Consider the following 26193-nt stretch of genomic DNA (forward strand, 5'->3'; position numbering starts at 1 on the left):
TGGTCTTTGCCAGGTTAAGCGGAAGATGTTGATCCTTCTTCCAGGTTTTAATATCAGTGAGACATGCAGGGATTCTAGCTGAGACCATACTATATGGTTCTCTGGAAGGGACAACAGGTACAGCTGCATATCATCCACACAGTCCTCTATTAAGAATCCACGGAACTAGATGATAGGGCCCAGTGAGGAGGTGTATTGTGAGAAGATGAGCTCACTTAGCACCAATCATTGACTGAGTCAAGAAAGGGTGGTGGTGTTTCCTGCCTGTTTCACGACTCCTTCAGTTTCAAGCAAGCTTTTCTATGTGCGCTTGCTGTACATTGTTGGGCACATGCAAGTACCAGGTCTCCTCATGTTGTTGCATAATAGCAACAGCAAGTCACATTTAGATAAGCATTATTGTCTATGGATATACTTACCTGTTAAAACGCTATTGTTAACCTGGCAGGGCATTGCCTTCCCAATTAAACAGTAATGTTAAGTTCCTTTAGTTACCTGTTAAGACCTGCAGTCAGAAGTTGGATGTTGTGCAGCCTCCTCCGTTGTTCTACACGTGTTCGGGCAGATCTGTTGATTTGGGTGTTTTGAGTACTAAAATCTGTGTCCCCTTCTCTTCGTTATCAGCTGTCTTAACGGCAGTCCTTTTGACAGAGTGTGACATACCGATTACTTCCGACAGCACCTTTTACCATTGCTCAATTGCTGTCTTCCAACGGGTGTACAGAAAGGTTTTGTTCCCTTGAAACAGATTATTTTTATTTTTAACATGTGTAATGTGCACTCTGTACACGCAAAACACATTTACTGTATATGTATAATTGCGGTCTAAGAGATTTTTCAACAGCTCTTTGTAAATCAGAAGCTTACTTTCTGTCTGATAAGGTTAACAAAGAGCACAACCTCTATTTACAGTTCAAAATCACCGCTTCTGCTTTGAGCTCAGCCTTCATGAGGCGTTGGATTGGTTTAGAAATGTGACACTCGGTCAGCCGTTTAATAATTCCCTCCCAGTTTTAAGCTACGCTCACTCATACATCTGACGTAAATTACACTACACTTCCCAGAATGCTCCGAGAGGATTGCACATCCTTACGTCATGTGACTGGCAGTGATTCACGTGATGGAAGATGGATGCTCTAACAGTGGACGATTTCACTGCGCTGCAGTTATTACTGAAGGTATTAATAGATAGATAGATAGATTAATACTGCTTATTTATAAAAATGGGTGCAGTTTCGTTTATGTTCTGATGCTGTTGGTAAAATGATCTGTTTTTCATCACTCAAGACATGCGGGTTAAGTTGATTGGCGATTCCTATTTTGCTAAGGTTACGTGTGAGTTTAAGTCAAGTTTATTATTATGTGTGCAACGTACAATTTCGTACCTGTGCCTCCACAGAACAGTTGACAAAAAAAAAAAAACCATAAATTAAAAATACATAACCTAATTGACTTAAGATGGGCTGCTCAGTAGCCTTACGACTGGCAGGCTGTTTTGCTGTCTTGTAGGTTTGAGAATGAAATAAGATCAGATTCGCAGGATCTTTTTGACTTAAACAGAATAAGCACACCCTGTCATCTTTTTACCCCCAGTGGTAACCTGTTTATTGCTAGTTTTATTTCAGTTAAAAATTTCAGTGCACACTCAAACCTTTACTAGATTCGTATCATCTTCTGTGGCTTGATGAGTGAGACAGTTTTACGTTTTCAAACGAATAGCTTGCCAACCGGAGATAGACATTTTGCAGAAAAGGCATAACTTGCATCGCAGCAGTTTGGAGTTACTGTGCCTCCGTCCAATCCACTTGCCAATTTACTCCTAAAGTTTCTTTATTTTAAACCCAGGCTCCTTCCAAAGAGGTCGTGAGACAGCTTTGCCAAGAAAGCTTTGCATCAGGTTCGGGTCAGTCCGCAAAGCTGATTGAGAGCGCCTGTAGGAGCTTATCGGTCACAAGAGAAGAAGCCCAGCAGGTACGTGAAGCTGCTTTTTATTCAGTAATGCACAGGGCATTATAGCCAAGGTCCAGAATTGCCGCATTTTTGGCTTTTAAAGTGTATGATAAGGATGGTGAGTAATGTCAAGTCCAACATTAGCAAGTCTCAAGTAGGCTTCAAGTCCTGACCTTCAAGTTTCAAACAACATCTTAAGCTATAAAGAATTACACTCAAGCAGGCCAAGCCATGGTTGAGAATAACTAATCGTACTTACACTTTCACTGCTATCTGCGGTTAATCTAATTATCCATCCATCCATCCATTTTCCAACCCGCTGAATCCGAACACAGGGTCACGGGGGTCTGCTGGAGACAATCCCAGCCAGCACAGGGCACAAGGCAGGAACCAATCCCGGGCAGGACACAAACAAACACACCAAGCACACACTAGGGCCAATTTAGAATCGCCAATCCACCTAACCTGCATGTCTTTGGAATGTGGGAGGAAACCCACACAGACATGGGGAGAACATGCAGACTCCACGCAGGGAGGACCCGGGAATCGAACCCAGGTCCCCAGATCTCCCAACTGCGAGGCAGCAGCACTACCCACTGCGCCACCGTGCCGCCCTAATCTAATTATGATCATTTCTAATGTACACCAACATAAGCCGAGAAAAGACTTTCTCAGAAGGAGTTTACTTAAGGTTTATTTTAAAGTAATTGTCATTTGTACAATCACTTTCCCATATTTTCATCACAAGTGCATTACTTCTATAACACACTCTGGTGTTTTTTTATTGATTTTATTTGAAGAAAACAACATTCCATAGACTCATGAAAAACTTTAAAAACCAGGATTCAACGCCAGCATGAGGAAATCAACATACTCTATTTATAAAGTAAAATAAATATTAAATTCTATTTCACTACAGAGTAATACAGTTATAATCCACTCACATTTTAAAACAAACTTCTTCACGTAATATTTATAAATATTTTGCATAGTTATTTAACAAAATATATTAATCTTTTCCAGCATTTATGATACATTGGACTTACAGAAAATTAAGTTTGACAGGATGTTATCCCTTATTTGTGAACAGTGTGACCGTATTATCACCCCTCCATAACTAAACACTGGTGCATCAAGGTAACTGATGGTCATGGCCAGTTTGAACAATGACAGAAAGTCCGTTTAGTTACAGCCCATAATAGTAGAGTAGTGGTTCTGCTGAACTTGAACCCCGCAACTTTTTATTTTGAGTTTTATGCTACATTTAGGTCTTTCAACTCTCCCCACCTTTTCCTCGGTTATCTCTAAGCCAGTGGTTTGCAAATTTGGTCCTGGGGACCCCCTATGACTGCAGATGTTTGCTCCAAACAGATTCACAATCAGGGATAGTAACTAATAATATCTTATCACATTTAATTAGCTGGTCTTTTTTCTCTTCTCTAATTTTGCATTCACAAAAGCACAGAAGTATGATTTTTACGTTTGTAAGACATTTTAGAAATATTTTTCTTTTTGATATGGCTTTATACAGTATGTTTACCTCTTTTTTTTTTTTTGCTTTGCGCCCTCCTCCACCGACAACAGATAATGAAAACTTTAGATTCGTCAAATTATTTTGATCTCCGGTTTTTCGATGGATCTCGACGTTTTAGGGTCCCCTGATACTGAAAACATTCATATCTTGATGATGGGTGTGTGTCTTTCTGTCTCTGTGTGTTGTCTGTGTGTCACAGTGTCTAGAGCTATAACGGCTGGATGGAAAAATCCCAAACCTGAAACTTCAGCCTGTTATGAGATGACGATTTGCTGGTTAGTTTTTGAGCCAAACCGTGCAAGAGAAAGAGGCACTCTAGAGACACCCTCAAATACAGTAATTCTGCAATTAATTATGAATTCTTCTCATCAATTGCTATTATAATGACATATTTTATGATCAGAAAAGATCAGCATCAGAGCGGTAAATAATTACTGAAATGTCAGAGAATAGTTTGAGTAACTTGGTTCCGAGGGTGCACAGCCTACTGACGCTCACGTCCAAATTTTTTTTTTTGCCATTATTTTGCCCTTTTTTTTTAGTTTGTTCCCTTCATTGTATTCTAATACCAATTTAAAAACAAGCAAAGCAGACCCCCAGGTGAACAGGACTAAATGATGAAAGACTGCAACTACTTCAGCATCAGACCCACTGATTAATACATCTATCTATTACCCTAAGTTCTTGTCAATAAGCCGCGGCTTATCTAAGGAAAAAAGTTGTGAAAATGAAAAAATAGAATATCGGCTTATACATAAGTCCGGCTTATACATCCATCGCGGGGGTTGCGTTCCAGAGCCACCCGCGAAATAAGAATATCCGCGAAGTAGAAACCATATGTTTATATGGTTATTTTTATATTGTCATGCTTGGGTCACAGATTTGCGCAGAAACACAGGAGGTTGTAGAGAGACAGGAACGTTATTCAAACACTGCAAACAAACATTTGTCTCTTTTTCAAAAGTTTAAACTGTGCTCCATGACAAGACAGAGATGACAGTTCTGTCTCACAATTAAAAGAATGCAAACATATCTTCCTTTTCAAAGGAGTGCAAAGCAAGCAGTCAAAAAAAAAAATCAATACGGTTTTTTGGCTTTTAAGTATGCGAAGCACCGCCGGTACAAAGCTGTTGAAGGCGGCAGCTCACACCCCCTCCGTCAGGAGCAGGGAGAGAGAGAGAGAGAGAGAGAGAGAGAGAGAGACAGATAAAAAAAATCAATACGTGCCCTTTGAGCTTTTAAGTATGCGAAGCTCCGTGCAGCATTTCTTTCAGGAAGCAGCTGCACACAGCCCCCCTGCTCACACCCCCCTACGTCAGCGCAAGAGAGAGAGAGAGAGAGAGAGAAAGTAAGCTGGATAGCTTCTCAGCCATCTGCCAATAGCGTCCCTTGTATGAAATCAACTGGGCAAACCAACTGAGGAAGCATGTACCAGAAATTAAAAGACCCATTGTCCGCAGAAATCCGCGATATATATTTAAATATGCTTACATATAAAATCACAATTTAAATGACCGCTACACGCTCGTGTTGACTCGGCGACGCCCAGAGCAGAAAGAACGCGCTCCGGCCGCTCCAACCGCGCCATGCGGGGAGTGAGAGAGACGGCAATATCTCACACTCTCTCCCCCCTTAAAGAAATTAAATGGGCGCGAGTGAGACCACTGACCTCCCTCCCTTCTATTAGTTATAGGTTATAGTACGTTCGGCTTATCCATGAGTCCGGCTTATCTATGATACGATTTTATTTTAAAAATTCGTATGATTTTTGGTCTCCGGCTAATACATGAGTCCGGCTTATAGACAAGAACTTAGGGTATATAAAAAAAATCTTGGGTCGAGGCATGATCATCTCGGAGAGACACTTTGAAGTCCCGCGAGACTTCTTGCACGTCACGGCCTACTTACAAAAAATTTCTCGGAGAAGCTTTAACGTCCCACAAGGAAGTGAGACAAAAGGACAGCTGCTGTACAGCCTTTTAAATGGTCATCGTGCAGCGTGACATGCAGATCACGCAGCTCGGTAGCAGCTAGCAGACAGCCAGCAGCTGATCCATTCACATCTCCGTAGCGTCCGTACAGCCCCCCCCTTCACAACGTGAGTGGCAGAGACGTGAAGTTGCGAGCATGTAGCGCGCCCTTGGGAGTGGGGGTTGTGGAGTGGGTGAGCAAAGCGAGTAGGGGGCACAGCCCCCTAATTTTAATAAAAAACATACCAAGTTTAGTTTCGTATTTTCATCATTGACCCCAAAACACAGCTCACTTAATTAAACTCGGAGTCCAATTGAAAACAGAAGTTGGTTGGAACAAAAACCCGCAGCCCCAATGAGTCCCCAGGGTCGAGTTTGGGAACCGCTGCTCTAGTAAATATAAGCATATAGAAATGTGGATTCCATAATTATCTCTATTAAATATAAGTATATAGAAATGTCAAAGGTAGTTATAAGAGTTTACATAAAGCAACACATTTCCTAACATCTGACTAGGAACAAGCAACAATATAATAACATGGCAGTTGTAGATTTTACCTTATACAGGGGTCGTCAATCACGGTCCTGGAGGGCTGCGGTGGCTGCAGCTTTTCTTTCCAACTAGTTTCCTAATTAGAATTCGGTTCTTGCCGATAATCAGACTTGGTATTTAACTGTTTGGCTTGTTAGTGCTTTCATTCATCCAAGAGAAATGTTAATTGTACTGTAGAGTTTCCTTCTCTGAGTTTTGTGGACCAGAGCAGATTTAAACTTAACGATCCTTCCAATTCCTCTCTCATTTATTTATTTCTTTTTTTAACACGGATACTTCATGGTGCACTTGCACAGATTTAAAGGAAGCCCTTTATCTGGAGAGCTGCTGGTTTATTGGTTAGCTGCATTTCATTACTAATTAACTAACTGGTTAATTAAACAGGCAACAATTAAAATTTAAATGCAGCTGCCATCAGCTAAAATAGGCAATTAATGGTTTTGAATTGTAACAAGCCAGATAACTAAAATCCCAAGAACTGTATTGCTTTACTAGTAAATAAATGGGTTCAAGTTAAGAAAATGGTTGAAGTGAAAACCTGCAGCCATAGCAGACCTCCGGGATTGTAATTGAGGACCTCTGATCTACAAATGCCAATAGGGACTCTGCTCTGTTGAGCCCTTGAGCAAGGCCCTTACCCTGCAATTGCTGAGCACTTTGAGTAGTGAGAAAAGCGCTATATAAATGCAAAGAATTATTATTATTATTAAAGTAACTAAAATTTGTCTTTGATGAATGAAAGCGCTAACAAGGCCTAGAGTTAAATAGCAAGTTTCATTATCAGCAAGAGCTGAGTTCCAGTTTGGGGAAACTGGCTGGAACGAAATCCTGTAGCCACTGTGGCCCTCCAGGACTGCGATTGAGGACCCCTGACCTTATTCCTTTGGCAGTGTTTAGCTCATGTAAGGTTTGCTTTGTCTTATCTCCTGTAAAACAAATTAATGTTGCCATTTTGCAGTGAAACAGCATGAAGGTTGCAGGTGCCAGCATTACACACTGGAATGTGGTTAGTGAGTTAGAGTTAATAAGACTTATCCATCTAAACATTATCTTATATATGATGTTTGCAACTTGGCTGGCATACTGTATCATCTCGGACCTTCTACAAAAATGTGTGAACTACAAAAGAGGGCTGCAAAGTTGGCCATAGCAACAACCTGGATTAGTGTTTAGGGAACAACATTTAAGGGTCTTCACTTACTACATATGTAAGCACTTAAAATGCTCTCTGCAGCAGCCTTTTGTATGACTTGGCGGTGTTACAGATCCTCACTTGGATTGGATATTCACAGAGATGGGGGAAAAATCAGTGAACTGTGCATTGCATTTGCACATTGGACATTGAGTGACTTAAATCAGCGCAGAAGAGGAAAACTGGAGCTGACACACAATCAAGGGGAAATACTAAAGTGGTATATTAGTTGGAACAGTGACACATTAGTTACAGTATTTGGGGGTCAACTCTCTAGTAAGTGCAACTGTCCTTTTGAATTTTGAAATGAAATTTTAAGATGGTGGTGTTGGTGATTTTTTTGACCTGCAGGTCTTACAGTTGGCCATTCCATTCTTTGCAGTGTAGTCTGCAGTAAATCAAATCCTTGCATTGATTTTTGCCTTCCAGCACATTGATTACTCCTGATAACCACTTTTTCTCTTCCAACAGCTGCTGGGTGCTTTGCACTGCCTTTCTCGACACGTGCTGTTCCATGGAATGGCCTCTCCTGAAGAGATTTTCACTGCATTTCCAGCTAGCTTCCACCCGAATCTTAAGAACCTTCTCACAAAAATCCTTTTGGAACAGAGGTATAAATAACAATGATTTTGATTTTTTTTTTTGTATTCTTTCTTCTTATAGTTTTTTTCTTTTTATGTCTACTATCTTTTCCTGCGATTTTACTGCTGCCTAGTAAGGCTAATTCTGTTGTTTATCTAAAACCATTTCTTAAGTAGATGTCTTTTAAAACAGGTGTGCCAGAGACACTTTTTGTGAGGGCTGCAATATCTACATGTTTTGATTACATTCGCACTTTAACAGATGTCATTTATACGTAATTTACATTCTGTGTTCTGTGACTCTTTGAATAGAAATGTCAGCATGAATGTTGCTAAAAAAAGGCTATTTAAAGAATGTGTTTATTAAATGAAAAGGTGGGTTCACATGATGTCACATCCTGCTTATTAGCTGCTAATTTATAATTAAGTGAACTAGGGATACTCCAATCAGGTTTTTTAAGGCCAATACCGATCACGAACTTCATGTTACTTCATCGGCTGATTCCAGATTTGTTTTTTTTTTTTTTTTTTTTTACCTGATCTCTATTCTTAAAAAACATTTTACACTAAGCTCCAGAAAAATAGAAGCCTTATATCCTATATTAAAGTGTATTTTTTATAATTAAACTATAGACCACAAGTGTTAACTGTTCATTTTTTATTAACAAAATGAAATCTTGTAGGCTTATCGTTCAGTGACCATAAAAATACTAAAATAAACATTTCATAAAATACATACAATACATACATACAAATAAAATATGTACAAAATATGTATCAATATATATATGGCATAAAAGAAAATAAAATGCTTCTCATAATTACAAGCGGTTATTATTTATTTTTTCCTGTAATTTACCTATCTTAAACAAGGCTTATTTTTAAAAAAAAAAAAAAAAAGTTTCACCATTTCTCTAACAACGACAAAAAAAATTATATATACACACACACTCACCCAAACACACACACTCACATAATCAATTAATTTGTATTGGCAATTAAGCATTGCTTAAATGTAAATATACCTACACTTATACATTTTAATCATTAATTGCATTACAGCTTTTTTAACTGTTAAAGTATACTCTGATACCTTGGAATCTGAACTTAATCCGTTCCAGAACCCCATTTGAGTTCCAAGACAATTTTTCCCCTTTAAAATAATAGAAACTGGATTAATCCGTTCCTGGGTCTCACAGACTCGAATTTTCAAAATGATTTTAACAGTAAACACACTGGATTGTAAGGTAAAATATTAAATAATAATAATATTTGAATAAAAATGTAAATTTAATAAAATTAAAAATTATAGCTCTAACAGCTTTCCTCTTACTCTTATTTTCCTTGCTACACTTTTTAAGACCCATGGCGAATATACTAATTTGTTATTATATAAACAATAACACAAAACAGGCACAAAAGCATAACATAAACACTGAAAATCACACGAGATGCTTTCACTACAGCTTCCGTCAACGAACTGAGTGACAAAGCATATGGGTGGCCCGAGTGCTGGGGAAACATACACATAAACACACATTCGGATTCCGGGGCAAAATTTGCTCGAATTTTTCATTTGGATTCTAAGTTGTTCAAGTTCTGGGGCGTTCGGATTCCAGGGGCAGTACTATACTTTACTATATTTATACAGGAGTGTTTTTTTTTCTTTCTTCATTGTATCAGATAGACATTCATAATTCTTGAGGTGTAATTATAAATATGGATTACCATTTTAATATTGTAGTACTTGTTTCTTACCAAAACTTATACTGTATGACAGACAGCAAAAAATAATAAACAGTACAAATCTTTAAAAAAGCAGCAAAATTATCAAATGTTCATAAGTTGTTTATCAAGAAGATACAAGAATAACATGCTTAGCAGGTTTATAAGTAAATTACACATTTCTGTTAAGCTAACAAGGCTATTATTAACTAAGCTGCAATTTTAAATTATTCTTTATCTTTTCTTTTTCTGATTGAAAATGTAAGCTGCTACAATTAACACAAGCTCACTGTCCAAACTGAAACGGTGTTGTGTTTTAATTTAAAGGACAAAACAAACAGGTCTGAATTCATTACAGTAGCTTTTCTTGCCGTTTGTCTAATTGCACAGGATGACTTCTCCAATTCTTTTTTTCGCAGTTTATTACTCCACTTTCTTTAACGCAAAGGATAATATTCCAGTCGTCTCTCACTCTTTTGTGAAACAAGCCTTGACTGGCTTTGTTTACACTACAAGAAGTTTGCTGCAAAAAACAAACAAAAAAATGACACACGCTGGCTCAATTACTATAATATCTCGCATAAAGGAGCACTGCAACTAAATTACCATAAAGCCTAGAAAAAAAACAGGCTGAAAAGATCGTTTTTTGTGGTCAGCAATTTACTGATCACCGATCCAGTCCTTTTTTTAGTGGAAATCGGCCAATTTAAATAAGTGGCCAATAAACTGGAGCATCTCTAATGTGAACCGATGTTTAAACATTGTAAGCTGTTAATATTGAAACAAACCAGTGGGATTGTTTTTTAATTATCCATCTGCATTTTAACGTTTTCTTCCTCCTTCTGCCCTCTTAAGCAGAGAAACATTTTCAGTCCTGCTCAGTCACAGCACTTAAATTCTATTCTGCAACTCAAAGTATTAGTTTGGGTCGCACAGTACTCCATTAAAATGCATGTCTATAAATCTTAATACAGTCTAGTATAAATTCTGTAAAACTTTTCCATAGACCATGTCGTAAAGTCAGACATCCTGATGAGTAAATTTCTTAACGTTTTCGGGTTGCTTGTTAATTTTGTGTTTGGTGTTAGTAAAAGTTTATTTTTTCTTTGGCCGTTATGCTAATTTAACAACAGCCTTATAGAACCTTTAATCTCTTGTTAACCCCTATTTTAAGATTAATGATTCACTTTTGACTTCACTTTGATAAGGTTTCCAACATAGAGATTTGAGTTTGGAAGATTATCTATCTATCTATCTATCTATCTATCTATCTATCTATCTATCTATCTATCTATCTATCTATCTATCTATCTATCTATCTATCTATCTATCTATCTATCTATCTATCTATCTATCTATCTATCTATCTATCTATCTATCTATCTATCTATCTATCTATCTATCTATCTAGATTAAAAGAAATGATTAAATAATTGTGTACATTCTCAACTTATTTTATTTACTGTCTTAGGTTATAATTGGGGAGTGCCGGTGGAGGATTGTTGCTACTTTTTGTTTTTACATGTTTTGAAAATCATTTATTGTTTGTACCCCTTTTCATCCTGTTAATTCAATTTCCATTACAAAAGACATCACTTAATCACAAATCAATATACAGTGATCCCTCGCTATATCGCGCTTCGCCTTTCGCGGCTTCACTCTATCGCGGATTTTATATGTAAGCATATTTAAATATATATCGCGGATTTTTTGCTGGTTCGCGGATTTCTGAGGACAATGGGTCTTTTAATTTCTGGTACATGCTTCCTCAGTTGGTTTGCCCAGTTGATTTCATACAAGGGACGCTATTGGCAGATGGCTGAGAAGCTACCCAACTTACTTTTCTCTCTCTCTTGTGCTGACTTTCTCTGATCCTGACGTAGGGGGTGTGAGCAGGGGGGCTGTTCGCACACCTAGACGATAGGGACGCTCGTCTAAAAATGCTGAAAGATTATCTTCACGTTGCTACCTTCTGTGCAGCTGCTTCGTGAAGCGACATGCTGCACGGTGCTTCGCATACTTAAAAGCTCGAAGGGCACGTATTGATTTTTGACTGTTTGTTTTTCTCTCTCTCTCTCTCTCTCTCTCTTTCTCTGCTCCTGACGGAGGGGGTGTGAGCTGCCGCCTTCAACAGCTTTGTGCCGTGGTGCTTACTTAAAAGCCAAACAGCCCTATTGATTTGGTTGCTTTCCTCTCTCTTTCTAACAGTCTGTGCTCCTGACGCGCACTCCTTTGAAGAGGAAGATATGTTTGCATTCTTTTAATTGTGAGACAGAACTGTCATCTCTGTCATGTCATGGAGCACAGTTTAAACTTTTGAAAAAGAGACAAATGTTTGTTTGCAGTGTTTGAATAACGTTCCTGTCTCTCTACAACCTCCTGTGTTTCTGCGCAAATCTGTGACCCAAGCATGACAATATAAAAATAACCATATAAACATATGGTTTCTACTTCGCAGATTTTCTTATTTCGCGGGTGGCTCTGGAACGCAACCCCCGCGATGGAGGAGGGATTACTGTATACTGAATGCAAAAAAATTTTTGGAAACATTTACTGATTCTTGTAGTATCTTTAATCAAATTCTTATTGTTTTTGTTTTGTTTTCTATAGCCCTGCATGGAGAAATGATGTGCTGGCAAAACAAAGTAAGGAATTTTTAAATAATGTTTAAATATAATGCAAGATTTTAAATTATGTTTCACTTAACAATCCTTTGTTTTGCAGAGAAATATAATGTATTCATTTACCTTAGTAAAAAATAGTGCCAAGAATTCACAATAAAATATATTTCCAATATATTTCTGTTGTCTTAAACATACCTCAGAAATTTAGAAGGCATTTTTCTGAAATCAAAAACTACTGCCACCTGCATGCATCTGTAAGTTTTAAGGCATTTGTGGATTTGTTCACTTTGGAAGGCAGTTTAAAATATGGAAACTTTTTTTTTAAATATAAAATATATAAATAAAGCTTCAGTTTCAAACACATTTTCCCACAGTAAATTAATGTACTAATTAATTGTAGGGATTATGGTTTGACTTGAAAAATGTAATATTGCATATACTGTATAATGTGGGAGTCACAGAGTTAAAAAAATAAAATAAAAAAAATAACCCAATGCAGAGTAACCAAGAAATTGTATTCTGCTACTGATGGATATTATAAGTGTATTGTTAAATATGTATGTGTCAGATGAGTACACAATAAAACCTTTGAATCTTCACGAGCAGAAGAATGCATTATCCCAGTGCACAAAAAGATGATTTAGCTGACCTAAGTTCTTACTCTGTAGGACAGATCATATTGTGTTATGGGTGAATGGAATCATTTAGAAAAGCAATATTGATAACAGCTATTTGGTGTGGTTTTACTCATATGCTGGAGTTTAATGAGAACAGTATTTGTTTTCTTAGACCTGAAAAAGCTTTTAATAGAATATTAATAGAAAAATCCTTCACCTTTAAAGAGCAGAGGTTGAGTATGTTGATAGGCAGATGAGTGCAAGTAAGAATTTCAGTGTTCTCTTCACACAGCACAATAATGGCTCTATAATCTGCCTTAAATACTGAACTCAGCAAATTACGTTGCAAGTATCATTTACTGATTTGATCATAAAAAGATCAGTTCTGTGGCTATTGCTGTTGACAAAGATAAAAAAATGCTTTAAAAGCCCTCATGTGTATTTGCATATATTCAATATGTACCAAAATCCTAACAGTTAGAAATGGGTAGAATTCCTATTTGAAGGAGATATGTGACAAATTTAAGTTTCTAACATTCTTTTACCCATTTAATATAATTCTTTGTCCAAGGGTGATGGCCACAAAGGGTGTAAGGTAGCAGATATATCTATGGACAGGGCATTGGTCAATCACATCGTAGTTGACTGGGCTTGCCATTGTTCATAACTAGACCGTGTGTGGAAGCAATTAAACAAGACAAAAGACTGCTGGTTTTACAACACAATATATAAGCAAGAAATAAACAAAGATTTTAATTAAGCTGCATAATACACTTGTGAGGCAACATCTAGAATATTCTGAGCAGTTTTCGTTTTCATATTATAAGACGAGGCAAACCTAAAAATCCTAGAGAAAAGCTACAAGGCCAATTCTATAACTACAGGGTGTAAGCTATGTGAAGAAAAATACACCTAAACAGAAAGCGATTAATAAAGGAGAAGACATTCTAATCAAAATCTCATGTTACTTTAAAAGAAGTTCATCACGAAGGGAATGCAGGTCAAGTAAAAGGACATTTTTTAACAATGCTTAGAAAATAATCGGTTCACCAAAGGGTAGTATTATGGAGCAAGTTACTGATTACTGAAAGTAGATCCTTAAGTACTTGATCTATTTTTAGGAAAATAGGACCTCGCAAGCTGTGTTGGGGCTAAGTGGCGTGTGCTCATCAAAATTGTTCTTATGTTCTTATCTGCAACTGATAATCTCTTCAGAATTTAACACATTAGAGAAATTTTGACAAGAACAGGCCATTCAGCCTAACCAAGCTTGACAATCCTATGAATTTAATTCCTCCAAAATAACTTCAAGTTTAGTTTTTAAGGTCACTAAACTCCTTCTCTACAGCACACTACTTGGTAACTGATTCCATGTGTCCATTGTTTTCTGTTTGATGAAAAGCTTAGCATTTCTGCAAAATTTACCCTTAACAAATTTCCAACTGTGTTCTCGTGTTTCTGTTCAATTCATTTTAAAGTAACAGTCTTGATGCACTTTACTAATTTGTCTTAATTCTAAACACTTCAATCGTCTCTCCTCTTAACTTGTTAATCTCTGTTTGTTTGGTAAATCTGCGTAGTCGCTCTCCTCTGGACTTTCTCTAGCACTGCTATGTGTGTTTGTAGGCTGGTTTACCAAAACTATACACCAAACTCCAGATGAGGACTCACTATTGTAATATAAAGCTTGTGCATAACCTCCTTTATCTTGTATCCTACATATCAAGAACGCTATATAACTAGCATTTGTTAGACTTCTTAATGGCTTCTGAACACTGTCTGGCAGTTGAGAGTGTCAACTCCAAGTACGACTCCCAAATCCTTCTCATAAGCAGTACTTTCAATTTTCAGACCCCGCCCATCATCCACCCTAACCCCCCCCCGCACTGTGCAATCAGGTCTACCATTTTTACTCCCTACATGTAATTAATTTCATCTGACGCAAATCTGCCCAAGTCTGAATGCTATCCACATCTGTGTTGGTTTTCATCATTGCAGAGTTTCTAAAGATACACAGCAACACATCTTTAGTTTAGATTTGATTTAGCTACATATATATTATCACATTATCACATACACATTTCTAGGTTGAAGTAAGCTGGAGCCTATCCTGGCAGCAAGTAGGAAGCACTCTGAGCAGGATAGCAGCCCATTACAAGGCCCACTCATAAACATTCACAAATGCACACATATAGGGCCACATGAGAATTGGCATTCAACCATAACAAGTTTGTTTTTTGGTGACGTAGAAGGAAAAGTACCTGTGCAGCCATATGAGAATTCACAGACTCCACTAAGACAACAACCGGACTAGGGATTTGAACCCTTACCAGGAAATTTTACATTAAAAAAAAAAAAAGGATAAATTGTTGGGATATTTTTAAAGCATAGCTAGATAAAGTCCATCCATCCATTTTCCAACCCGCTGAATCCGAACACAGGGTCACGGGTGTCTGCTGGAGCCAATCCCAGCCAACACAGGGCACAAGGCAGGAACCAATCCCGGGAGGGGTTATCCACCGCAGGCTAGATAAAGTGATATCAGTATTTATTAAGTTTCAGGCAATTCTTTATTTTAATACCATAATTTATCTAGATTATCATTTTTAACAATTTTTTAAATTGACTTGTATTTCCAGGTGTATATTGTAGCCTTTTAAAGAGAGTGAATTTTGGTAAAGTTATGTCAATGTAATGGGAACAGTTCGAGTTATAATGTTCAGTACATTGTTTCAGTAAAAAATTACATTTGTGCTTTTTAATAAATTCTAAAATTGAGGTAGGTGTGTAGACCTTTTGATGAGTGGGCTTTAAGATAATCTGCTGTGGGACCTTTCCTTTATATTTTACTGACATCTTCCACAACACTTTTAGTTTCCCTTCCACAGCTTGTAGATATGGACTGGAGGGTGGACATCAAGACATCTTCAGATTCCGTAAGACGGATGGCCATGCCCACATGCTTAGTGCAGATAAAAGTAAGTGTGAAAAGTGTCCATCATCCCAAGAATTTATTTTGCTTGTGCTTGAAATCTTACATATTTTAGTAAAGGAAATAAAGCAACCCAATTATTTTTGGCAAATACTGACTACTCGCTATAATCCTTTTATCAGATCACCTGCCGAAAAAATTATATAAATAATTATAATAATTAACAATAAATAATAAATTATAAATAATTTAAAAAGTGAGGTAGAAATTGTATACATTTAGCAGTGCAGTTGTGATAACACTAAGGAGACGGTAGAATAAAACATTAATTTTATAGGTTTATATTTGTTGCATCTATCTATCTATCTATCTATCTATCTATCTATCTATCTATCTATCTATCTATCTATCTATCTATCTATCTATCTATCTATCTATCTATCTATCATATAGTGCCTTTCCCATCTATCTATCTATCTATCTATCTATCTATCTATCTATCTATCTATCTATCTATCTATCTATCTATCTATCTATCTATCTATCTATCATATAGTGCCTTTCCTATCTATCTATCTATCTATCTATCTATCTATCTATCTATCTATCTATCTATCTATCTATCTATCTATCTATCTATCCTTATGCGCCCCTAGTGTGTACTAATATTCTAAAATTAATTTCCAGAGGAAATGATGACAGCAGTTTGCCTATGGTGCTGTTAAAATTCTGTATGATGGTAATGGTCAGTAAATTAGTTTTTCTCAAAGACACCCTTTAAGGTGTGTGTTGTATATTTGATGGTATCTGTACAGTATATGATATAGCCAGATTAGCTTAAATACATTAAAATACATCTACTGGTTCTGCTTTCATTTATCTACACAGCACACAATGGCTACTTACCTTTAATCAAAATGGAAACTGCCAGCTTGTAATGACCTTACAAAAGGTGAAAAGAAGGTGATATCACACAATTACCACACAATTAAGAATAAAAAAAAAAAAACTTCAGTGTAGATATGACAGTGTCATGTAGGAGATGGTAGCGCAACTTCATGCATGCTGCTGCCACCACTCTGCTCAGTTTTTAAAGCAGCTGGGTGGCCATCCTTCTGCTGCCAACACCTTATGTGATTGTTCTGTCTTTTGTGCTGACTTGATCGTTGTATATGTTAAATGTGATCTTTGATATGTGTGATCCAGCCCACTTGAACCCTGTTTTTAATTTGTTCAAGCGCTATCACATGTTAATGCAAGTGTAAATGGACATACTTTAGCTACAAATTGTCCCTTGTGTCCAGTCTGCCACTCACACTTGTGCTTATATTATTTTTTTCCACTCGGTGCTGATTTCAGTCCCATGGCTGCTGGTAGTTTTCCTTCTGAATTGTTCGAGACAGCTTCAAGAGAGATGCGAGGCAGAATATGCAATCTTGATGAGTAGAGATATACCTGTGTGTCTTGGTTGTTATAGAAAGTTCGACGCTAGTTGTTTGTTAATATATTGAGCCTCATGTTGGATATATAAAGTGTTATTTTTGGCACTCAGTAAAATTAACTTTGACACCATTGATATATATAATTTATTCAGAGTAATTATACATTGTGATTTGGTTAGAAATACCAATGGATAAATTAATTTCTGTTTTTGTATAGCTCTCTTTACAGGCTTTACAAGTTTACAGTTATAACACAATAGCAGAAAAAAAATTAAGCCATACATCATTTACATATATGAACACAAAATTAAGTTAAACACATAGTAAAGTGGAGAATTTTCAGTTTGGTTAACAAAATGTAACATTATAAATCCTTTAGTTTTAAAATGAATTCAAGCGGAATCCCATTATAACGAAACTCATGGGACCATAAAAATATTTTGTTATAACGAATATGGGGAAATTACGTATATTGTTGTGTCCAGGGCCGCAGGTGATTCACCATGTCTAATGGCAACGGCGCAAAGACAGCTCCGTAGCTGCTCTGCGGTGTCTGGAAAACAGTAAATCAAGGGCAAAGCTATTGGTTGTCCTCTGCAGGATCAGGGTTACCGTGTACCGTGCTTGTTGCACAATATTTAACATTTAACACCAGGCTTTGATCTGCTCGTCCTCACACTCCCTTGATCTGTTTTCTCAGACCACATCTGCCACAGTGGTGATTCCAAGCCGCTGGTGTTCGTCTAACCTGAAAGTGGGAGGTAAAAGCAGGACAATCGCCTATGTCGTGGCTCCTAACATCTCCTATTCTGAATGAAGTCTTGAGACTCTACCTGCCTTTTCTTTATAGTAATAAAGTACCTGTATTTTTCTTGAAAACCTGGACTCATATACCCGTCACTTGTACAACTCTGTGACCCAAACTTGACAACACCTGTATTAAAAAAGCACTTCTTAAACAGCAAAAAATATTTTATTTGAAAATAAGACCTTAGATGTAACTTTATTTATTTATTTTTTTAAAATAGAAATACAGGTATTAAAATACAGAATGAAAACGAAACGTTAAAAATAACTTTTTTTTTAATAGAAATACAGGAATGAATACAGAATGAAAACGAGCCATTAGATGAAACTTTTTTTAATAGAAATACAGGTATGAAAATACAGAATGAAAACGAGCTGTTAGATGAAGATGAAGGTGTGATTCTGAAATGTTTTTGCCATGTCCTTTTTCTTCATTCTGGAATCAACTTTTTCCAGGATTGTTAATTTTTGTTTCAGTGTAAACTGACACCGTTTCTCACTTTTTCCTGTTCATCTCAAAGGAAACTTTAAGAAGCGCTGTGAAACTTGAACAGTACGGTATCTGCACACAACACAACTACCCACTTGGACTCTTGGTGGAGCACAGACTCAGAATTCGGCTATATGTACGATGTAATGTCTATATGGTCGCCAAGACCGGAAATTTCACAACAGACTGTCTCTCTCTTTGAGACAACCTGTTGCATGGTTCTCGAGACTCTGTGCGGGAAGTGTAGGCGTGACATTAAATATTTTATTTTTTTCCATTGCATTATTATCTTCAGTGGCCATTTTTGGTTGAAAAAATGTTAGTTATTCTGAGATTTACATTTTGTTAAAACAAGATTCGTTTAACATGATGTTCTATGACCATTTGTCCGGGCCCACAAAAAGTATTCGTTATTCAGAAAATTTCTTTACTTTGGTATCTGCTATAATCTGTATATGATCAGCTGAGAATGAAAGAGAATAAAATAAAAGTCCAATCGGTGGCATTCCTGATGAAATTAAACAGATGGAGATGTACTGTTGGCTAAAATGGACAGAGTCACAGTTCTGGTGACCTGCAAACCCCTACCATTGATTGCATGGGCATTCTACAGTATTGTATGTACGTGCCGAGGTCCATGGTTCCCAGTATCTCTGAGCATGTGAGAAGCAATTTGGCAGTATAGCAGTGACATCAAGCGCCACAGCAGTATACCAAATTCGAAAAAAAATATTTTCATGCTTATCTTTGGGTAAAGGGCAGACAGAGTTGTAATATGACCAACTAATCAGCAGTTCTGTTTGGAGTAAATTGGAGTAATTAGTCTTTCTTCTGGATTTAAATGTGGCGTCTCTTATAAAATCAGGTTGATTATTTGACAGCTTCTGCATCTGTAGCTAAAAGCTTGACTTTATACTGTTGTAGTAAGCCTCGGTCGGTATCGTTAGCAGACCAGCATCTTCAAATCATAATTTTATCATCTGGTATGTATTGACAAGCTCAGATAAGTCAGATGGACTCATTTAAACCCTTATGTAGTCATGTGAAAAGATAAATAGACTCTATGAAATGTTTTTCTTTGTTTTTTAACGTATGTGGACTTACTGAGATTTAATCTTCACTAAAACTGTATATTTAGATCATGATGGTACAATACAACAAACATCATGCTGCATAAGTAAATTTTGTATGTGTAAAAAGTATGTCCACGTCTACATCACTAACTCAAATGCCTGCAGCTAGAATCAGATGCATCAGATTTGATGCAGATGATAAGCACATGATTTGGATCTTGTCTGAACCTACACTATTTAAACCTCTGATATTTAGTTTGCTCCTTGTCTTTGTATTGTGAGTTAGCAGTATGCCAAGATCAAACAGCATTTTACAATTTTAGTTACTCCAAAGAGTCAGGTAATATTATTATATTATAAAATATTTTTTTAACAGTAAGCCATATTCAAATGGTGAAAGCAAAATGCAATTACACATAGTAGACTACTAATAGTACTTTACAATAACTTGTAGTTAAAAACATTGGCCAAATAGGCTTGTGATGCTCTGTTGTTAGCAGTGGGTTGTGGAGGGTCTCTGACTAACTGTAGTTCAGATCTCTTAAACATTACATTTAAAAAAAGTTCCCAATGGAGAGTTAACTCTCTTTTGAAATCTAATGGTACAATTGTTTTACTGCTTTGAACCATGATGGGGAGCAGGAGTAACTGTCGATTGAGTAAAAGAGGAAAATATAGAACTTCTAACTGACTTCTTGAAAGAAAAATTTAGAAATGCTCAACTCCATCATTGAAATCATGTAGAATGTTTCTCTATTTTAAGGCAGGTTTTCAAATTCGCCAATGCTTTTCAATTGAAGATTTTGAAATTTGTAAAGCACACTTTCTTTGGGGGAACTCGATTTAAAATTAAACTTATTGACCAATATTCTTGAAAAATCCATTTGCCAAATTTCAGCAATCTTGGTGCACTGACTACCAAGTTGCTTTATGTGCCCCTTCGTACAGACGCATGCCAATTTCAGTAGGTGCTTCAATGTAAGAGGCATTTTTGTTAGTTATTTAGGTTATGTTAAACTAGCTGAAATACCCAGCATTGCCCGGGAAGAAAATAGTGATTTTTTTTTTAATTATTTGAGAAAAATATCTCTCTATTATAATAAAACAATCTTGGGTCGAGACGTGATGTTCTCAGAGAAACTTTAATGTCCCGTGAGACAAAAGGACAGCTGCTGTACAGGATTTTAAATGATCGACACGCAGTGCAACATGCAGATCACGCAGCACGCCACAAGCGGCAGCAACAGATCGAACATAGAGGAGGTAAAAAGAATGTATTTGTTGCCCATTTCTCACTTTTTCCTGTTCATCTCAAAGAAAACATGGAGAAGCGCTATGAAACTTGAACAGTACGGTATCTGCACACAACACAACTACCCACGTGGACTCTTGGTGGAGCACAGACTCAGAATTCGGCTATATGTACGATGTAATGCCTATATGGTCGCCAGGGCAGGAAATTTCACAACAGACTGTCTCTCTCTTTGAGACAACCTGTTGCATGGTTGTATCAGTGTTTAAGAGGGGGTTTCGGAGGAGCGACCACATCTCCTTGGCATGTGTTCAGCCCCCCTCTTCACAATGCGAGAAGCAGAGACGTGAGTTGGCTGGTGAGTAGCGCCCCCCCCCGCGGGGGGGGGGTGGGTGGGGTTTGAATAACTCATTCACTACAGCTTTATTACTGGCAAATATCAAGAAATAAAAAAATAAATGAAATGAAAATAACAATCTCTTTAAATTGTATATCCAGTTAACCAAACCCGGGGGTGGGCGAGCAAAGCGAGCAGGGGGCAGAGCCCCCATAATAATAAAAAAAGAAAACAACTTTAAAAATAACAAATAATAAAGTCTCACTAATGTGCTTGTCTTGTATGTATGTTATCATCCATCTGACGCTTGGAACCGGCCAACTCTATTTAATTTCAAAAGCAACAGGGGTGTGGTGGCGCTCAAACATAAAGAATGTTGGCAGTCACCTCCAGTTCACCCTCTGGTGGTCGTTCTGAGTGTCAACTGGATAATAACATGCATACATGACCAGAAGATCACCCCCAACCATAACCAGAAGGCAGGCGGTGGGTTAGGGTTGATTTCTCCCTATAGTATTTTTAGTCGACCAATGAGAAACGTATACCACGTTTCCTGAAAATTGTGCTAGGCATTCAGAAGTGATGCTGGAACATGCATACATTGACTTTATTTATTTATAGTAATAATGAAACAGAAACAGATCAAGGTTTGGGTTTTTTTTGCCCTGTATAATGTAACGAAAAGGACCACATATTTTCAAACAAAATAACATCAGACAAAAAAGGAGTGGACGGATGGACATTTTATGGAGTTGGACCGGAAATGGAGACACGTGGAATGCTGGGAAGGCATGGTGGTGGATGGGTAGTATACGTCATCAACGGGGGACCAGAGGGAAGAAAGGAACCCAGAAGTGTTGTTGTTTTGATTGTTCGGGCAGGATTATGGCGGCAGCACTTCGTCTTTTCTATGGGAAGAGAGAGAGAGAGATGTTAGTACACCACCATTGTTTTACTGGCACGGCTTGTCGTGACGCGCGTCGGGTCTTTAAGCTGCTCCCTATGTGCTCGTGCGTGACATTATATATAAAATCTTCATTTGGATCTTGATATTTGTTTGTCCGCGAATTAATTAGAAGAAGAAGCACTAGATGGCAGTAGAGAGACAGCTAAAACATAGACATTGCATTAAGAATCTCCTCCAGGCTTATACTACTGAAGACTGTAGTACTCCAGTCACACCTCAAAACACAGACATTCATACTAAGCAAATTGTGCTTTAAATTAACTAATCTTTATATATAATCTTCATTTGGATCTTGATCTTTGTTTGTCCGCGAATTCCACGCATGTGTAGACCACCTTCCAGTTTAGTACGTTGTTGTTACTCACGGATGTCAACAATGTGCCGGAATAACGAAAGGGGTGGTGGACAGTGTTACGCTGGTTAGCTCTTGAGGCCTGGTTAGAGAATGAGATTGCCGAAGATGAAAGGTACGTGCCTACGTAACATGTGAATGAAAGAAAGACAGTGGGTAAAATAAATGACAACGTAACCGCACGTTCCGGAAATTATTATTGTTACGTTATAGCCGGCGAGTGCTGCGCGTCTCGCAGTTGTACCGTAGCTTGCTCACATGTCAGTGAAGTGATCCCTATTTATACTTTAAAGAGCCTGGATACCTATGTGTCCCCCTTTAATAACCATTGCTCCGTGTATATTTCCTTACTCTTTGGATTGCCACAAAGCAACCTGCGAGATTGGAGAAAGGTTGAGAAGAGATCGTGAGAGGAAACAACAGCGTCGTGAAAATGAGACGGACTGTGAACGGAGAGAAGCAGAAATGCTCCTACACCACCACATAATTACTATTCGGACAGTGATTCCGAGTAGGCCGTTCCTATCGAATCAATGTCCAAGGGTTTTGTTTTGTAATTTTGTTTCCCTTATAAAAAATCATAATGCTGTGTGACGAAGGGCCCAGTTCACGACTGGCAGCCGCGTTTAAACAGGGAGCCCTTCACAGACAACTTTAATACGCGCAACGTAGTTGGGCGCACATGGCTAGTATATAATATAAAGAGAGAGAGAGATATAGATAGAAGTATTTTCCTAGTGTCAAAGTTAAATCACAAAGCTAGTCCAGGCTGAGAAAAGTACCTTTAATGACAGATGTGTGGAGTCACTCTGTACATGGAAAGATATGCCTGACTTACAGATGGTGGTAATGCTTCTTAAATACACTTTATCAATTACTGAAGTGTCTGATTAGTTTCATTTCTCATGTCCTTGCTAGTTACTAATAAACTGGACCCTTGGAGTCAGAATTCTGTTACACTACATTCTACTGGTGCTCTTATCCGTACTTGTTCTTGTGCTAAAGTAGCAGTGGGACTGGGTCACAGGTCAAGAGGCTTTAATTTAAATGTTTTCTAAGAGTGCTAAAGGCAAAAGCTAATTAACGAGGACAGAAGTCACTCAATATAATCAAATAATGAAAATCATATTTAACAGAAAAAAATTCACTTTCACACTAGTTATGTGAAAATGTTTGTCTGTATATTAGTACGTAGTTAAAGGAGGCTAACTTGTAAATGGAATATTCTTATCCTTGTCATTCTGAGTAGAGACGAGTTCAGTCTGAATCTCCTGAAGTGAGGCCTCTGTATGTTCTCCATAGAAAAGTAACATTTATAGAGCATAACTGGGGTTTAACATGAGAAAGCTAAGATTGTAATGAAACTGAGAAGAAACCTTTTTTCTGTCTTTTATTCTACGTGTGTGTTGTTTTTCCCTGATTTTTGTAACTTGTTCTTGTTTTAAATTTTCACTAAGCTTTTCTTATAATGAACTTTATTGGACTGTGAAATTTCTTTTGTGACACTGTTGACTCCTGCTGGATCCTAAACACTCTGTACCTTTTTTTATGTAAATGCAGCTGCACACCTTATATATGAACACACCTAAGCAGGAGCTTCTACTTTTATAATTGCCAGGTGCATGACCAAAACTTGGCATGCCCTTGAAGGTCAGAAAACAAAAAGACAAACGGTATATAAGAAGAAAGGGGATGGTTAAAGTAATATTTGGCAGAGTTCATTTTGTTGCCAGTAATGAGCATTTTTCCTAATTCTTGTGGCAGTTTGTTTACCTCCAGCTCCCTTGCAGCCTTACAGAATTAGATGTGACCAATCTACAGTTCGATCTTTAATGGGTAAAAGTGACAGTTTTTCATTTCGGGGGAGTTTGTGTGCAGTGTCATTAAAGTAAATAAATAATTAAATGAAGAAGTAATTAAATATTTAAAGAAAAAAGCAATAAAATACTTATTTTATGAAACATTTATTCTCTCATATTTTGGTTATTGTCTCTTTTCACAATGCATGCATTTATTTGTGTATTTATTTAATTTTGTACATAATATTCTCCCATATACAAGGTGAGACACAAAAATAACCGGATTGGTAAAGAAATATATTTTTATTGATAACTTACAGCATTCTAAACATTGTCATCTTTTATATACTCCCCCTCCCGATCTCTACACTGCTCCATCCATTGATGGAAACAGAGCTGGAAGTCTTCTTACTTGAGGCTCTTCAACAGGATTGCCGTTTCTGTCTTCACTCCATCCATTGAAGAAAACTGTGTTCCCTTCAGGTCACTTCTGATTTTCAGGGAACAAGTGAAAATCACAGGGAGCTAAACTGGGCGAATAGGGAGGATGATCGAGGACAGGAATGTTTTTGTCAGTCAGAAACTGCTTTATGGAAAAAGCATTCCGATCATTTCTAACAATCTGATTTGCCATTTTGATGTTTTCATCTGTCCGTGACAAGCGTGGGCAACCTGGGCGTTGAACGTCTTCCACATTTTCTTGTCCTTCGTTAAAACATTTGTGCCATTCAAAAACTTGTGTGCGAGACAAACTGTTATCACTGTACACTGTTTTTATCATTTCATAAGTTTCTGTGACCGTTTTGTTCAATTTCATGAGAAATTTGACATTGATTCGCTGTTCGATTGTGTTTTTTTTTCTTTTCACTTGACATTATAGTGTCAACTCGTGTAGCGATTGTTGTGCAGATACTGACTGGCCTATTTACAGGATATACTGTACCTAGCTGGTTGGCAGTTTGAGAGGGCATGTAGGAGGGGATATAGTTCTGTGATTCATGTCTGGCCCACCTCCAGACGGTTTTCCAGGAAAGCCCCAAGCCCAGTCCAGTTATCTTTGTGTCTCACCTCATATTTTTACCATTTCTGGAATACCTATGTATTGCTGTGAATATATTTCAGATGATACTGACCCTTCATTTTTATGCTGATACATTTATTCATAACAGTTATTCATTGGTACACATTGTGTCCTTGTTTATAGTCCAGTCAGCTTTTGAAGTAATTTCAATTTTGTTCTTTTTCAGGTCCAGGATGACCCTGGGCTATGCCAGTCTAACCCTGTGGAGTCAACAGTAATGGTAGAACTTAGCAAAGAAACCCTGGAAACCATGCTGGATGGACTGGGAAAAATTCGAGACCAGCTTTCAACTGTGGCCAATAAATGAGCTGTGACTTCTTGCAGATCCCAGCATAGAGTGGTGTGTTCTGCATTAGCAAACTTTCCAGATGTTATAAATGTTTGTGCATCTTCATCCTTCCATTTCAGCTCTTTTTATTGATCGGTTTTACCTAAACTGTTTTGGTATTGAACATCTTATTATGTGTAAAGGTTGAAAAGGATGCTTCTCTTCAACAGAGTGTACACCAAGTACTTTGCTTTATTTTTATGTGTTTGCTTGTCACAACATTTCAGACTCACTTCAGCCTCAACAGTACAATCCCTCTTAACTGGCCTCGCATGAACTGGCTGACGGATTAATGAATTATTATTATTAACCGGCCTGTTAAAATAAAAAACAATTTTTTTAATACTGAGTTTTTTATATTATATGTATGCACTTCCTTCTTTCCTGGAAGGTGAGAGGGCTCCTACTTTCAGCGTGATTTCCGTTTACATATTCCTTTATGTATTTTCCATGGTGCCTTCTTCTTCCTACCTGGCGGCTCTCCTGCTTCTCCCATCGGGCTTCGCAACAGGGGAGTCGCCCTACCTGCAGGTGCAGCTGCCTTCCACACTGGTCCGGTAGCCCTCCAGTCCCTGGCTACGTCGGGC

At 37.6% G+C, this 26193-nt stretch overlaps 1 protein-coding gene across 2 annotated transcripts; it reads left to right on the forward strand.

Moving 5' to 3' along the window:
- The first annotated feature begins 1070 nt into the window (after positions 1-1070).
- commd9 (COMM domain containing 9) lies at positions 1071-25791 on the forward strand. Of its 2 annotated transcripts, XM_028793504.2 has the most exons (6): positions 1071-1178; positions 1846-1971; positions 7671-7810; positions 12116-12150; positions 15621-15724; positions 25445-25791. In XM_028793504.2, the coding sequence occupies exons 1-6, from the start codon at positions 1128-1130 to the stop codon at positions 25583-25585; spliced, it is 597 nt and encodes a 198-aa protein (XP_028649337.1). In that variant the 5' UTR covers positions 1071-1127; the 3' UTR covers positions 25586-25791. The 2 variants fall into 2 exon arrangements, with proteins under 2 accessions (XP_028649337.1, XP_028649339.1); XM_028793506.2 differs by lacking the exon at positions 1846-1971 and having other exon boundaries at positions 1091-1178.
- The last annotated feature ends 402 nt before the right edge of the window (positions 25792-26193 follow it).

The sequence above is a fragment of the Erpetoichthys calabaricus genome, chromosome 2 (genome assembly GCF_900747795.2).
Source record: "Erpetoichthys calabaricus chromosome 2, fErpCal1.3, whole genome shotgun sequence".
NCBI classification, from domain to species: Eukaryota; Metazoa; Chordata; class Cladistia; order Polypteriformes; family Polypteridae; genus Erpetoichthys; species Erpetoichthys calabaricus.